Consider the following 17,156-nt stretch of genomic DNA (forward strand, 5'->3'; position numbering starts at 1 on the left):
TCGAACGGGCCGACCCTCGGCGAAGGTGCAGACAAAATATAAGCACGGGGGGCGCTGCGGACGGTGGTGGGTGGCAGTAAAAGACTCAAAATACGACCTTAGTGTCACACACACACACAGACACACACACCTGATCAAGACCAGATGTGCTGGGCACCCGGGCTCAGCGCTGCGGTTGGGAAACATATGGGCACAATATAACAATACTGCTCGCTCCGCGTGCGTGTTTGCATGTGTGTAAGAAAAGCCCGATGGCAAGTGCCAAGCTCGCAATCAGTTTCCCACACTCCGCAAACGTGTCGTATCTACACGCCAGCGGCCGCCGCATTCCGCTCAGGGCCAACAGGTGTTCGTCACATCGCGCCACCTACACACTTCAACAAAAACACACGAAAACAAATCAGATATGGCGCACAGGTAAGTGAGCTCGTCTGGTGCACTTTATTGGCCCGTAAATGTTTTGGGCCGCTGTCATAAAAGCTGACGAGAACGCGAACAGCAGATCAAAAAAAGAAAAAGGAAGACGCACACCTGGCAGACAAAATGGCCTCCCGGAGTCAAAGGTATGATAATAGGGAGCCCAGATGGCCGTTAAAACAATGAGGACTTTTTCCATGCGCACATAAAACTGCTTTCGTGGCCCGCTTGTCATTTATGACCATGTCGGGAAATGCCCGTAAGAAGCGGCGAGGAGCCGGCGGGGCGGCTGAGGCGCATTTTGGGCCCACACGGGTCGTGTGTGTGCGTGATTGTTTGTAGGGCTGCAAATAACAATTATTTCAATCGTCAATTCATATGTCGAGTGACGAGCGCGTACCCGTAAAACACAATCAATAACAATAGAAATGACAAAACGCTGGAGTGAAACTTATGCCATGATCAATAAAGGTTTTAACAATATTTGATTTAAAAAAAAAAAAAAAAAAAAAAAGACAAAACAACAAAAACGTCCATCCATCCATTTTCTACCGCTTCTCCGGGTCGGGTCGCGGGGGCAGCAGCTTTAGCAGGGACGCCCAGACTTCCCTCTCCCCAGCCACGTTTTCATCATCATATCTATACTGTAATCAGTGTCTGCAATTTCTCCAATGTAAGTACTTGTACTCTGTCTGCAAAAAATTGATATTTGCGCATTTCTAGTTTCCGCGCGTGTGTCTAAATGTGCGCGAGTGTGCGTGCTGACTCGGCACATTCTGCCAGCACCGCTCCGATTTCGCCGGCAGCTCATTTACAGCCTGAGCGAGCGGCGACTCCTTATCAACACGCCGCCAAAACGCCGACGTCACGGACGTCCTTTTGGCCGGGTTAGCGGCGCTAACACGTGGACGGGAGGAAAAAGGGAAGAAAAAGGAAGGAGACAAATAAAAAGCCGCTTCAAAACAAAGACAACCTGGACTTCAAGACGTTGACTTTGACTTGACCTCTTTTAGCAACTTTTTCCATGTGTGTGCAGCCTAACAGCCACATGCTGCTTCACCACGTTCACTTTGTGCGTCATTATCTGATCCGAGTCTGCGGCTCTCAGAGCCAGACTGACTTTATATTTCATTACAATTCCCTTAATGTATTTGGGACCTAAACCATTGAGTGACTCATAAACCAGTAGCAGAACTTTGAGGTCTATTGGAAAGCTCACAGGGAGCCAGTGTAGAGGCGTGAGAGTTAAGAGTAATATGTTCCGACCTCTTCGTCCTGGTCAGAACCCGAGACGCAGCATTCTGAATGAGCTGCAGCTGTGTCATGCTGTTTTGGGGGAGTCCAGTCAGAAGACCGTTACAATAGTCAAGCCTACTTGAGATAAAAGCATGGATGAGCTTGTCCTGATCTGATAGGGCATCCCTAATGTCTCTGCTGGACAAAGCGAGGAGGAAGACACATCTCACGACATCGACCGCACGGCACCATCTCGAGACAGGCTGCCGTTCCACTGGGAGGGGGGGGGGGGAAATCCTTCCTCCTCGTGCCCGTGGCTTTCATCCATCCATCTATCTATCTATCAGTTGATCTATCCATCCATCCCGCATCTTTCTATAAAAGAGGGAGCAGGGATGAGCGCGATTCAGCCTGGAGACAAACAGGTTCTTGGAAAAACCCGCCTGTCAAGGGGCTCCAATCACGTGCGCGCACGTGGCGCACGCGTGCACGGGCGCCGTGGGTGAGCGACACGCACACGTACGGCAGGTTAGTGGGCGAGGTAAGTGGGTTCGCGCGTGGGCGCGCGGCGCACGTGCACAAAGAACACAGGAATAGCAATCACGCCCACGGACGAGCACGTACGTGCGCGCGTCCCCGCTGACTCACGGCGTGTTGGCTTTTGTCGTCCGCCCATCGCGTCTCCCTCCCTCGCTGGCATCTCTCTTTTCCCTTTCACGGCGGCCCGCCCGCCGCCGCCGCCTCCCTAGGACGCAGTCGCCTGGCAACACAAGCTTTTAAGCACTAAAAATAAGCGGCTGACTCACGACTAGATGGGATTCAATTACAGAACCCCCCCCCCCCCCCCAAAAAAAAGAAGTTTGTGGCATTTTGGGCGGCGAGCCAGCGGATCAGCGCACATCTGGACGCAGACTTGACGCCGAGACGTCCAGTAAAAATGCAAAAAAACGTTTTTTTGTAAACGACAGGCTCATTCAAGCGAGATCTACGCTGTAAAACAAAGCATGATGCTTTATGCATTATGCTAGCAAAATGGACCTAGAAGGGGACATCCTGTGCGAAATGATACCAAGATTAAAAACGCTGTTTAATATCAAGCGCATCTGACAAGTTCTGAAAATGCCCGTCTCAATTTTGTCCACGCCGAGCTTTCACGGCATTTTTGACTATCGACGCTGTGTGACACAATCATGACAAAGTCAAAAGGTAAGCAGAGCTGCATCGAGTTTTGTTGATGCACAGATTAGCGTTAAGTTTCAGAAAACCAGCGTGTACTCGAATGTTCGGTCAAGTTGTGCACACGGCGGCGGCGGGGAGCCGAGTGTAGTGACGAGAAAAGAAAAAGGTCAAAATATTAGGAGAATGTCGTCTTGCGTTGCGTGAGCGCTGACTCGTTCGTATTTGTGCACCCTGACCGCATCCTTATCTTAAAGCAAATATGTTTTTGTTAATAAACGACATACTATGTTTAAGTTGACAAGTTCAACCTTGTAATATTCGTTTTTTTCCCTCCCTCATAAAAACGACGAAGTGAGGCAACACGGTGGATGAGCGGTTGGCACATCCGCCTCCCGGTTCGGAGGTTCGGAGTTTGAAATTCGGCGGCGGCGTTCCAGTGCGGAGTAAAGTTTGCATGTTGTCGGCGTGCTTGCGTCGTTCGTCTTCTCATAGTCACGGCGAATGTTTGTTTGTCTACACGTGACATCGACGCACGCCTGCTCCGAGGCTGCCGCGCCGCCCCGACCGATGCGGGGCACCGCCGGGTGTCCGCCCGTACGCAAGTATGCTCTGCTTGCCGGCAGCCGCAATCTGACTAAACAAATAGACATTATGCTTTTTAGACACTACCTGACGACAGATCCTGTATTTTGAGAGCGGAATATTTCTGATCGTTCCAAAGCAGTCACAAATTGAGCTTAAAAAAAAACAAAAACATGCGTCCAAGGCTGTCAGCAACAAGTTTCTGTAGCGCGCCGCCCACTCTGTGCATCCACCCCTCCCTTCCTCCTATTCTTTGCAAAGTCTATATTTAGCCCTCGCAAAGGTCGCCTGTGACTGAGGGGCACGGCGACGATGCCGAGAGGCGAGCGGGCCGCTAATCGGCGACGGCTGCCCGCCGTCCGGGGCGGGAGGTTATCCGGACGGCGTCGGCCTGCGCGCAAAAAGGCAGGAAGTCGACGGCCACGGAGAAGAAGGGGGAAAGGGGGAATCTCCCTGACGCGGAAAGCGCCGGCATGTGCGGAAAGTCGAGTTCCAATGGGAATGAATGAAAACAAAATAAAAGCACGCCCTCAGATACATGGCTGCTTTTCCGTCCAACTTACCGGTGGCACCCTAACCTGACGATTTGAGCCAATCGGAAAATGGAAGAGAGTCCTCTTAGAAAAGGCACAACAACAAACAATGGAAACGTTAGGAAAAGGGAATCACACACGTGGACTCGCAGGGATAAGACACTTCAATCTCAAGTTAACCGAACAGTACCAAAATTCCAACTCAAACAGCCGAGCACCTGCGAGCATTGATTGTGTTTGTCCACGCATCTGGTTATTATGAACACGCGTGCCAATTTTTGTGTTGACGGCAACAACATCCTCGCTTTCATGGGAAATCCTCCAAATAATCTGCAATAAAGCTTGGAAAAATGACCCGTCGATACCTTTGTAAGACTCAGTACGAGCCCCGCAATTTCCCCAAAATGGCTGCTTCAAGCCAACATAGCACACGTCCTGTTCAATTTTGGGCAAGGGTCCTTGAGACTTTTTCATGCATAATGTTATGATAGTCATGTCCACCAAATACCGTTCGCACTCACATTCACGCCTATGGGCAATTTAGAGTCTTCAATCAACCCAGCATGCATGTTTTTGGGATGCAGGAGGAAACTGGAGCCCTAAAAGACAAGAATCTTCTCACACGGTGAGTTTTCATGGTGAGGCCCCCGAAGCGGTGATCAATTTGTCGGCGAGGGCCTTCGCGCCGCCCTAATAAGAAACTAAACAATTTCCAGTTTTTCTTGCATTTGACTTTTGAATGATCTCAAAGGTTTGTGTGTGTGTGTGTGTGCGGCCAACAGATCCAATCCCACAAAGTGAGTCTGAGCCAAAAGAGCACCTGTGCCCACGTGGATCACACGGTTCAGAGTCTGACTCCACAGCTCGTAATTACCCTGCCAAGAGCCAGAGAAGAGTGCAAAAAACAGCGGGAGCGTCGGGAAGGAAATGGGCTGGAAGGATTAGCAGAGGAGAAGGGCCGATGGACAAAAGGGAGAGACAAGCCTGCGAAGATGAAAGCAGGAGATGGTTGACAAGCGAGGAGCCTCACTCGTGACTGGCTGCTTCCATCGGGAGAGCGGACACAACCTTTCGGCAAAACACGATCCGGACTGCAAAACAATGACTTTTGCTGCCGGGTCTTTGTTGACGGCGGCACGCTGCCGCGGCCTCGGGCCGCTGACTGTTCATCCAAACCCAAAGCGTCAATAGGAGCACGTTGTGTTTTTGCTGCGATGATAACTTCCAGAACCAGAATCATTCTGCGCCGTGGGCCGGTGGCCAGTCTAGTCTTATAAGTAAGACCGGGATGATACGCCACAGTTAAGATTCGACTCATACCTCGATTCCACGATGTCCATCTCCGTTCTTAACCCGGTAGCCCAAACGCTCCGATACTGCCGACCTCAATGAGCTCGGAGGGTTATTAGCGCGAGCCATGTTTGCTACGCTCCGCTTTTCTTGCGCTGTTCAACTAGCATTAGCGGTAGCCGGTTTTGCTCACTACGGTCAGATGACCGTCACTGGTGCAAGAAGTCACATGACACGCAGTTGGAGAATTGATGAAGAAATCTAATAATGGATTAAAAGGTCTTGAAGGTTTAGTGCCAACACCATTCAGAGGTTTGAAGACCAACCGTATTATTTGGTTTTGTTTCAAGCGCAACACTCTGATGAGGAGAGGTCATGTTTGATAGACTGAAACCTTTTAAAGGCTGCTGGACTGATGGAAAGAACCACGAAGAACTTTACAGCGCAACAAAAACTGTAAATAGGCAGGTTTACATGAGGTTAGAGAAATTGTGAAAGGCGACAATAGATGAACTCCACTCTTTCAAAGGAGATAATTATCGTTGTTGCTGTTATGACAATTCATATCCTTGGCTGATGACGCGACCGCCAAGGCTAGCAGATTCCGTACGCACGAGACCACGCTGGCAATCGTGTCTGAGCAGGTCGTCGTCGACGGGCTCCAAGAAAATGACAAGCCTGTGAAAACATTCGACCTGAGATCGGCTGGCTTCCTCGCGTCAGGTGATGTTTCGGGGGGGGGGGGGGGGTGAATGACCGCGAGCGAGCGAGGGATGGAATAAGAGACAGACAAACAAAAGAGAAGCTGGAGGTGAGTCACCGTCTCTGGGACGAACGAGACGGTGCAGCATCTCACTAGAATTTAAGTGCGTTTAACGCCATCCCCGTTCACACGTTGTCCTTGTTGTCTTCAAAAGCGTACAGCATTTTTTTAATACTTACACCTTTTATGGATGAATGGGACAGTTTACATTTTAGAAAATGCGTTTAGATGGGAACGACTCGCATCTTCGAACGCTTCTACTTTTGAGTTTGGATCGTAGCGCTCCCGAACGCTGTTGTTGGGGTCACGGGCGCCGACATAACAGCGTTGTCATTTGTTGCACTGATCACGCTCGAGAGCAACTGCTTTCAGATGATCGATACAAACGTGTCATCTCGTGCTCGTTCAAATGCAAACACTCCGAATGAATTTCGAGCCTCCTGACATAGTCTCGATCCACTTCACACTGTGCCGCCGCCGTTTGGTCTGAGGTCCCAGGCAGAACTGAAAATGGAGCAAAACGTTAAGTGGATCCACTTTCAAAATGTAATGTGAATGCAAAAGGAACCAAGTTCAGCCTGCATCGTACGGCTCCAGCAATGGAACATTTTTATAACCGAGTATTTGACCGATTATCCCATCGATTAATCGAAGAAAAATGAATTTTGCATTATTAAACAATGACGTGCACGGTGCAGGTCACCATCCTCACGTTCTACTGTAGTATCTGTGACTTTTGAGTGTGCACGGCCTTCAAAAGGAGAGACCTAGCCCGGTGAGTGACATGGCCGTCAGCAAATGAGAGTCGGAAATGATCCCTGCTAATCTTCGAGGCAGAGATTTTGATTCGACTTTTTGCAACCGAATGATTCGAGTTCTTCGATTCATCGTTGCAGCCTTTAACGAAAGCACTCCCGAATGAATTCAGAAACAAAACTGAAAGGAGCTGTTCTAGACCTACTTCACATTTGGTTGCCATTACACAGTCCCAGCAAACTTCAATTGGACCAGAAGGAGAGGAGGCTCCGCTTTCAATTGCACGGGACGGCAAAACGAACCAAGTTCAGTTTCTGATGCATTTTCGAGCTCGAAAAACTCAGCGACTTGGAGCACGTTTAGCAAACCCGACCGAGATAAAAGCGCAGCTCGGTGGAATCCAGAAGAAGCCGAGCGAGGCCATACCGCAGCTGCAGTCGTTTGTAGCGCAGCGGTGCTGGGAGAAATTTAGAGCTGGCTCCCGTGTTGTGGTTTTGGTCACCAGACGACTTTCATTTTCCTCCAACACACACACGCGCACGCGTACACACAAACACACACGCGTGCGGCCGCAGCCCAGAATAGGCCCTCTGAGCTTCGCATCCAGGAGGCTCGCTGCGCTGACTCACTGCTCAACTGGCTGCCTGACAATCAAACCTTTCAAGCGGCCTTCGCCCGCTATCACGACACTCGGCGACGCAGACGAGCGAGCAGGCAACGACGCCGCGAGGTGCGCTTCGAACCGGTATCCGAAAAGCGTACAAACATTCTGCCTTCAACTTCTGGGAGTGATGGAAGTGAGATTAGATCCTGGATGCTTGTCAGGAATACAAGTCAAGCTTCTGATCAGCTCCACATGTCGTCCACGCTTCTGCTGAGAAGACGTTTCTTCAATGCGTGTCAGCACTGAGAGCCCCCGTCCAACAAAGTTTCATATTCAACAAGTGGCAGCAAAAAAAAAATTAAATAATAAAAATAAATAAATAAATAAATAAGATACGAACAATATTTGTCACTTTTGACAAGTCCACTGTGGAAAATAGAACAACTTTAGTGCCTCAGTATTACTATAATACTCGGTACTTAAGTTTGCATTTCAGTCATCCAAAACGCCACAGAGACATCATTAAATCTTACGTTGTTAGCAAAGTTGATATGACAATTAGCAAAATGCTAACAATCGTCTGCGCGATGCGGCAGTGGAGGGAATCAAACGAAGGCGGGGGACTCGAGTCGAGTCGGCCTTAAGGCCCGCCGCACGAAACCGACCTTAAGGGCAAGTAAGACCAAGCTAGCCGTGACAGCGCCGATACAGCATCTATGTCGCATTTTACAAGAATACGCAACTAGATTTAGAATTTCATAGTACCTGTGGCTAGCTAGAAAGCAAAGCGTGGAGAGTCTCTGTGTCAAAAATACAAGGCTGCAATCGGTGGACAGCCTCTCAAAATGTCAACACACTCTCCTTTAGAGTAGGAGTAAGTAGACAAGTAAGATAAGTTGTACTTCAGTTAAGCTAACCGATAGCTGCTCAAGCTTCATGTCAGTTTTGCTTTTAATTAAGACCCAAAAAAAAAAATTATCGAAAAGAATCCGCATGGCACTCGTGTGCCAAACGAGTGTTTGCTTTTCCTTGCAGGGAGGAGCTGTCGATGGAAGCGCCGTGCGGCGTGGCGGCGGCTCGCACCGACTGTCGGCCCGCGTGTTCGATTCCCCATACAGCAAAAAAAAAAAAAAAAAAAAGGGACTTTCTCCCGAAGGCGGCGTCTGGCCGTGTTAGTCAGCCTTTCCTCACCCGTCACCGCCGCCGCCTTAATTCCCCCGTCGACGGCATTAAAGCTGGATCTTCCCGCCTGTAGACTGAGCGGCTCGTGCTTGGTGTAAAAAACATTAAAGGCGGAGGCGCGGCGGCGTCACCGCAGGGACACGGCGGCAATATTAAAAGAGCGCGTGCGCGCTAATGCGAGCCAGACCACGCGCCGCTTGCGTGCGGGGGGTCCGGGCCTCGACTTTCACTGGAACTGCTGACTGGTTACCCCCACCAAGGAAGTTGCCAGGCCTTTTTCCTGTTTCCACAAAACTTGGCGGAGGGGTCACGCAGGGGCCAAGAGGGAACTTGTGACATTTGCGTGCCCTTCTCGTTTCTCACCGAGTTAACGGCGACACATTGTGCTAAATTGACTGTTTACTGTTTGTATACAAATAAGCGGGTTGACTGAACATAAACGAGAGAATCCCGACATCTGCAGATGAGATGAGATGAGGACATCGGAGTTAATGATCGCCTCTCATTTGGAAGCTCCACGTTGAAGAACGTGAGGCTCTCGCAGAGACGACGACGACAGGACCTTTGGCACTGATAAATCGAGAGCACGGAGGGAAACGGGCGGCCTTTGCGGCCGACCCGCTCAAACGCCACCGGCGCTTATCGCTAATACAATTTACGAGCCACCTTTGAAGCGGCCGACGACACCGCCGAGCCGTGAAAGCCTTCCCGCGGCCGAGCTCGGGTGCGTGATGCGATTGATTAATCAAAGAGCTGATTAAAAAGATAAGAGACGGCAATAACTCAATCAATCGCTTGACGCCGTCTGTGTGCGGAGCGTGCGAAAAGAGTGACATCAAACGCACACCTGCAGCGTGTCTGGACTGGGGAAGAAGAGAGAGAGAGAGAAAAAAAATACAAAATTTAAAAAAACGACGGGTGGAGACGAGACGTCGTTGCGTTCGTGAAGGTCTCAGACAAAACAAGAGAAAACCTTCCCTTGGCGCTTTAGTCAAAACATGACATCATCGTTCGGGAAGGTCGAGACCGGTGCAAGCTGCGCCGGGACCGACAAACTGTGGACCATTTATTTCGGTCACCGAGCAGTTTCTGCTCAAAAGTGGCCTAGTATCTTTTAACATTTTACAGTCCAGGGTGTGTGACCCTAATGAGGTCAAGCGCTACAGAAAATGGAAGGACCGTTTTTCAATCGCCGGTTAAGTATTTTGGATCTTTTTTCCCCCCCACAGTTAAAGAATCGGTGCATTCCCCCCGAGGACGAGCGCCACTTCGAGATGGTTTATCAGGCGGGAATTCTCGTGAGAATCCTTTTTCTCGTCGCAAGGAAATTCCAAGCGGTCGTCTTGACACGTCCTTGCCGCATTGCAGTCCAAACGGGTTGCCTGAAAGTACACCACAATATTGGAGACATTTTGCCAGCATCAACAAGTGGTGGGAGACCAATCACAAATGGATCAAATTCTTCCCAGAGAATATTTGAAGGATGATTATAGCCTTCGGTTTGTCAAATCTCCATTTTGAATACTTTTGAAGCATCTGCGGGCACCATGTGGACTCGGTTTTTATCAGACATGACAATATTAAAGACATTTGGCAATACAGCGGTACCTTGACAAACAGCGTCAAAGTGTTCGAAACCCTCAAGCAAAAGCACATGCAGACAGTTCAGAAAACAATACTTAAGTCACGTATTCTTGATCCTCTGCGAAGAACGACTCATACTACTGCAGCGTCCGGAAGGCCATTTCCATTCATTTCAGTATTTGAAGTTACGAGCGTGGTCGCGAAACTAATTCAGCTCCAAAGTCAAGACACCACTGCATAAAGATGTTATAGTGGTTGGAAACTACAAATTCATTACAAAGAATCTTTTGAAGAATAATTCATCTTTTTAAGGCTATTCATGCACCCTGTTACAGTTTCGTTCAGCCTTTCACGGACAATGCCATAAATAAGTTGAATTTTAAGACGAAGGTGCCGATGTCGATCAGTGTTGAAACCTCAAGTTACATCTCCAACGTCCGTAAAGTTCCAAATAAAACTCGTCACCTGTTTTCCGCACAGCAAAACTATTTGGAAAGGAGTCGACGGCGGTTCCGACGCAAATGGCCGCCGCCGGCCGAGCGGACGCGACGCAACGAATAAGAACAAAGTTGACACCAGCTGCCGAAGTGCGCGCAAGTCAACTGCACTGAGACCACACATTCATCAGCATTTGAGAGAAAACAACTTTGGAAGGTATATCCCAAAAATATTAGCTTTTGCTCGGGGCTTAAAAAGAGCCGGCAGCAAGTGTACAAGTCTGGGACACGTCAACCAAATCCAGCAGCCACAAAACCAAAACTGGGCTTCTTATTTGATTTATTTTTTTCCCCTCCGTCGAGTTTCTCGGCTCAGGCGGTGGTCGCTTGTGAGATTTTTCCCCGCTCCAGACTTTCCACTCACACGCCGCCGCCAACAGATGCCACACTTGGCCGTCTGAAAGCGGCCATTTAGGGGAAGAAAAAATAACATTCTGGATCGCTCTAATTACGACAACACGGGCCGGCGGGCCTCGCTCCGCTGCAACTGCGCGAGCTTCTGCTAGCTCGCGGGCCGCCGGCGCCGCTTTCGGCTCGCCGCGTGTCAGAGATGGCAGTCATAACACGGAGCGCCTCTTTCAGTTGGGACGACCCCAGTCAAAACACGAGCGCCCTCCGAAACGTGGCGGCATCTGCCTCCTCGCGCCAGGAACGTCCACAAGAGCTCCAGTGAGCACACCCGGGACATTCCCATCTCACAATTCAAAAGCACTTCGTCGGGGTGCCCGAAGTTTACTTTTGGAGCTTTCGCAACAGCACTCGCAGGCATACGTTCTTTATCCTCTGCAAAGAATGTCAAATTCTAAGTTTGCTTTTGCTGTTTTTGTCGCAGTTTTGCCCCTTCCGAACAGAGGACGTCAAACTATCTTCTGCTTTAGGAAATCGTCCTATTAGATTATTCGTAGGTCTGACGTTTGTTAAGTGCGGATTTGCTCCGATAATAGGGGCCCAAAACAGATCAGGGCCGACAGTCTTAAATACTTAACGTTCGATATTTACGACCAAAAATGGTTGCGGATGTGGGCGAAGTGAAGTCATGACGCCATGAATTGTGATGTGCAATGGAACGCAGTGAATTACTTCATTTGATTTGATTTTTGGGTTTGAAAAAAAATAAAATAAAAAAAAAGACGATTTATTTCAACCCGTGATAAATATTGCAATGAATACCGGAAGTTTGTCTCTTCAGAATAGCCACAGCGCTCGACCTCTCGCTGACCCCAAACGGAATCTGTCGCGACGTGCATTAGTTTCAATGTGAAGAGCGATACGGGAAAGGCAGCTGGTGGACATCGTTTCCTATGTCCTCATTCATCGTTATCGTAGAAGTAGACGAGTAGATGACAGTCTGGATCTTACTTGCATGTCCAAACGGGTCCCTCTGCTGGTCCCTTCGAATATTGCAGTTGATTCAATGTATATTTGGGACACCGAGATCACAGCGACTATTGCGCACACGTACATCGTGACGACGACGCTCAACAAAATACGGTGCAGAACTAATCCACAGACGGCAAAAAGTCTTTTTGAGACCTCGCTGCCATTAAACGAGGGTCTCGCTTCTGGCAACCTCCGGAAACACTCGGGCAACTGTCATCGAGACATCCCGACCAGACGCTGAACACCTCGCGTGGAAATGATTGGTGATGGTTGCGCTCATTCTGTTCTCCGTTATGTTATGCTGAAATACCCCCCCCAAAAAATAAAAAATAATGTATTGTATTGTATTTAGTTTGTTAAGTTACCAAAAACGCCGACGTGTAAAAGGGACAAGAAATAATTCCTGGTTAGAAACCAAGGATTAAAAATTGTATTATTATTATTTTTTTTTTAATCAAAAGCGTCACCCGTGATACTTAAGTCTTACGGGATCATAGGGAACTGTCCACGTAGTACAAGCGGGTCTCCGTGCAGTTCTACGCTGCTTTTAGTGGAGCTCATTGAAGTGCGCACGGGGTAATCTAAAGTACGCACAACAGACTTGTCAATGACAACGTTAAAAGATGCAGTCAGACGCACATACGCGTCAGTCGCCACTCTTTTTTTTCCTCCCTGTGTTTGTTCGGCCCGCATGTCCCAACTTGTGTGCGACCTGTTTTCTATTCTGCCTACTCGGGTCACCAGCCACTGTACACGCACGCACGCTTCCAGGAGAAGACGCCTGCCTGCCTGCCTGCCGCCGCCGCGATGACCCGAGCGTCCGTTGGCCCTACAGCACACCAGGGAGATGCTGCCGTCACTCGGTGGGGGGGCCGGCATCTCTGGTTAGATGCGATTTGGATGATGACTAATCGAATGGATTAAAACCCCCGATCACAAAGACGTGCAAAAACAAGTGAAAATGCTGCAGTATGCATACCAGGCCAGTAGTCGACAATGTCCCTTTGTAACGAAACCTTCGCCGTCATAGTCTGTGTTTATAATTTAACGTATCCATTGTACAAGTTAAATAACATCTTACGACACATTAGCCGTTTAGTCACATCGGTTTTAGGAACAAAAACATTACAGTGGCGATGTAGCGCAGTACTGTTGCTTTTGTTATGAACTGGACAAAATGTCATGTCAAAACCATTAACTTGTCACTTTTCATTTCTCCTCTCTTTTGTCAACACCGTATCATCGGCATTTTCTGCATTCTCTTCGAAATGACGCACGATTCTTCGGGAAGCGAACCAACAGGAAGTGGTCACCGTCGGCATGTGAAACAACAACAACTTCACAAGTCACAGCCGGGGAGTCAAAGTCGACCGCATCAACTTTCACCAACACCTTGGTGAGAAAAAAATTGCAAATAGGTCAGTTTGTGACTTACTTGTCTGACTACCGTACATTTGCAGTATTTTTAAAGATCTTTAAAACAGCTGAATGAAGTATTAAATGTCATTTGAAACATGACCAAGGCCTCCATTTTGGCAAAGGGTACGAATTTGTCAGGTTAAAAAAAAAAAAAACTGACCCGACTGAACGGAATGTAAAAACGGCCTGTTGTAAACAAGCCATAAATTTGGTCATTTCCTCCCACTCTTTTCAACACCGTATAATCGACATTTTCTTCATTCCCTTAGAAATGACACATGACTCTTAAGGGCCAAATTCAGGCGCAGGCAGGAAATGGTCACCATCAGCATGTGATACATCATCTTCACAAAAATCACAGCCGGGGAGTCCAATTCGCCAATTCATTCAGCGCCGTGACGATACGGTAAAACAACAGCAACCGATCAAACGGCGGGGGGTACGGCTCGAACTACATTGCCTCCCATCCTTCATTTCAACCTGTTCTTCCCGCCTTCAACCAACGCTCGTCCTAATAGGCGAATGTTTCAGGATAACGTCCACAGAAAAAACACAAATTTGTGAATATTGATGTGCGGGACAAACTGTACATTTGCTTTATTTTTTTTTTCAAGGATAATTAAGGTTGGCATTTTGGGAAAAGTGTGAAAATGCAACAATGTCATGTAGAAACCGTCTCGCGTAAACAACCCCTAAACGTGGTCATTTACCCCCCTTTTATCAACACCGTATAATCCCCGTTCTCCGTCCGGTATGACGCAAGGAGCAAATTCAACAACAGCATTTGATAAAACAACAACAACTTCGTAATCAAAGTCAACCACATCGTCGTTCGCCGGCACCTTTGCAAACTTGTAGCATCGTCAAACCACCGAGCGAGCGTCTCCAACGAAACGGCCTTCGCTGCTCGAGTTCAGCTCGTTCGCGCCGCCTTCAACAAATGGTCGTCCGAAAGGCCAATTTGCTCGCTTAAAAGGTCAAACGCTCTCTGTGCTGCGAACACGCCAATGTCATGCGGCGCCAAACTGACCGACATATGGCCATACAACACACACACACACACACACACACAAACGCAAACAACTTCCAAACACATAAATACGCTGGCGGTCATTAACAGCAGCCTGTCCTCGCCAGACTTAACGCCCGCTAATTGCTCATGTATGGCCCCTTTCTCACACGCACGCACACACACACGCACACGCGCTAAACACAACAAAGTGCGCCGGCCGTGTTGATATAAGGAGCAAACACAAGTGGAAAAATTGGACTTGCCAGCGGCCAGACTGCCGACTTCCTGATAGGAAGAGTTTGACCCATTTATATTTACACGTATGTGCATGAAGTCACACAGGAAACGCACACACAAAAGGCCTGTGTGTTTGCGCGTCACATGCGACAACACAACACAATCGGGGGTCGCGATAGAAATGTTTCGCATTATGAAGTGGTTTTATTCTCTTACGCTGGTACAAAAAAACAGCACAAACACCTGAACGTGCATTCGGCCCAAAGCAAGTCAACACATGCCAGCGCTTTTCGCCATCTTGTAAACATATGAGCACCTTTTTACGGGCCCGACTGAAAAACGAGCAAATGTGTTTGTTGACAAATGCGTGCTGATAATTGAGGCGTTTCATGCGATTGGCCATTCTCTCGCCAAACAAGCATCACAGAGGTCTTATCCCAGCAGGGGTGATCCAATCAGGCTTTTCTGGCCCTAATCTCACACTCGTCTCCCGTAATAAAGACACGAGCTAGCGTCAGCCGATAGCGAGTCGGGGGGCGAAACCCTCGGCCGCGAAGCACGGGAGGGACGCGCTTCTATCGGCTTTACCGAAACGCCGAGTTCGTCGAGGTAAAACAAAACCGCACTTTGGGCACAAAACGCCGTAAAGAGAACGAAGCCGAGGTGTGAAAAAGTAGCACTTTCAGTCGGATTCTAGAAAAACTCTCGCCAAGCAGTCTTGCGTTCAGTTCGACTTTCTTTTGCAGTTAAGACAAATTTAGCGTCGCGTTCACGTACGTACGCTCTTCTTCGTCTGTTATAGATCTACTTCTTTGGTAGAGCGCCCCTAGTGCTCGGACCGAGACAGCGCACCACTGAGATGCCTTGTGCCGCTGGCCCCTTTCCAGCGCAATGGGGAGGCAAGACAGCAGTCGGATGTTCAAATGTCAACGATGACCAGTTGTCCCTCTCAATAGCGTTTGAGTGACACTTCCGAAAGCCTGTTTTTGGTTTTTGTATTGCAAGAGGGCACATTAGTAAGTATGACGAACGAATATTGGCGTGGACTCAAATGGAAGTTCTCAAAAGTGGTCTCGCCTACTCGGAACTTCGGGATGGACTTTTCAGGGGTTGTGAGTCATTTGGCGTCAATGGTTTTGTACCACAAATCATATCGAAGATGTTATTGGTTCATATTCCAGTTGTTGTCGAACTTTTTGGACTCGAACGGACATGGCCGTTAGTCGTCGTCCTTTCTCGAACGTGACGCTCAGAAAGGAAGCGCGAGTGTGTCACGTCTTCGTGAGCCCTTTATTGTCATATGTGCAAAAGCAGTTGCAAATCAACGAGCACGTTTCCCGACCGCCGGCCGCAGCGCCCGGGGAGAGTCAAAACACTGTCGGAGGAGCTGCGGGCCGGCAGAGGAGCGACGGCGACGACCGGGGCGACCGGGCCGGCCGGCTCGGAGCCGTTCGCGGCCACTTCGCCCCGGACAAGTTGGCCGCTCGCTCGCTAGCGCCGCTTAGCCGCCGAAGCTAAGCGCGCTTGGTTTTTTTTTTGTTTGTTTGTTTGTCTTCTTTTCTTCCTCGAGCGCAACAAATGCGTTGAAATAAGAAACAAGTGTTGAAGTCGGCGGTAGGAAGACCGAAACTCACCCGGGTCGCCCGGGGTCTTCATTGCGCTCGTCGGCGGGCTTCTTCGCTGACTTTTCCCGTCGAGTGGCAACTTTTTTCTGCCTGGGCTTTTAGCCGCTTAGCCGCGTTAGCCCGTCGGTCCTGCAGTGTTTGTCCTCAACCGACCGAGTGGCCCCGAACGAAACCAAAGCAAAAAAGAAAAGAAAAGACAAGATAGGAAAACGGCAGCGGCAGCTCGTCGCCTTCGTTCGCACCGCTCAGCCGAGCCGCGTTGAGTTGTTTTCATGCGGGCAAAAGTTGGTCCGCGGCAGGCCGAAGCTGGGGGGCGCTCGCTTGACGGCAGCGAAGAAATGGCCAAGAAGCGGCGGCGGGCGAGGCTACACGCTCGGTCCGCTCGAGCTCCAGTTCGTCGTCATCGTCCTCCTCTTCCTCCTCTTCCTCCACGGCCGAGCCAAGTCTTCTTTCTCTGCGCTGCTTTCTCCGGCACGCACTTTTTCTTTTTCCACTCACTGGAGCGCCCCGGGCCCCCCCTCCTTCCTCCCTTCCTCCCTCCTTCTTCCCTTCCTCCCTCCTCCTCCTCCTCCTCCTCTGTCGGGGTGTCGACAGGTTTCGATCCCCCCTCCTGCCACACGGGGCCGCCCACGCTCACCCACGGAAGGAGGACGCGGGGGAGAAAATCAACGCCCACTTGTTGCCGAAGATCGTCTATGTCGCGTGGACCGGCCCGACCCCGCCGCGAGATGGGAGACTTTGTTCTCATTTGGTCAAAAGTTCCCTTCAAATCATCAAACTTGATTTGATTCGTCGAAACAGGATCTCGGCTGAAACGCTTGATTTGTTACGAAATACAATCGGCTATTTTAAACCAGTCG

At 49.4% G+C, this 17,156-nt stretch overlaps 1 protein-coding gene across 1 annotated transcript in view; it reads right to left on the reverse strand.

Annotated features, from left to right (window-relative positions):
- The window catches only part of LOC133470997 (ETS domain-containing transcription factor ERF-like), a 28,728-nt gene extending 11,883 nt beyond the window's left edge, over positions 1–16,845 (reverse strand). Inside the window, exon 1 of the mRNA XM_061760056.1 lies at positions 16,306–16,845. Coding sequence (XP_061616040.1) covers positions 16,306–16,327 — 22 coding nt within the window. The 5' untranslated portion in view covers positions 16,328–16,845. The remainder of the gene's footprint in view (positions 1–16,305) is intronic.
- Between the last annotated feature and the right edge of the window lie 311 nt (positions 16,846–17,156).

Source organism: Phyllopteryx taeniolatus, chromosome 21 (assembly GCF_024500385.1).
Source record: "Phyllopteryx taeniolatus isolate TA_2022b chromosome 21, UOR_Ptae_1.2, whole genome shotgun sequence".
Taxonomy (NCBI): Eukaryota; Metazoa; Chordata; class Actinopteri; order Syngnathiformes; family Syngnathidae; genus Phyllopteryx; species Phyllopteryx taeniolatus.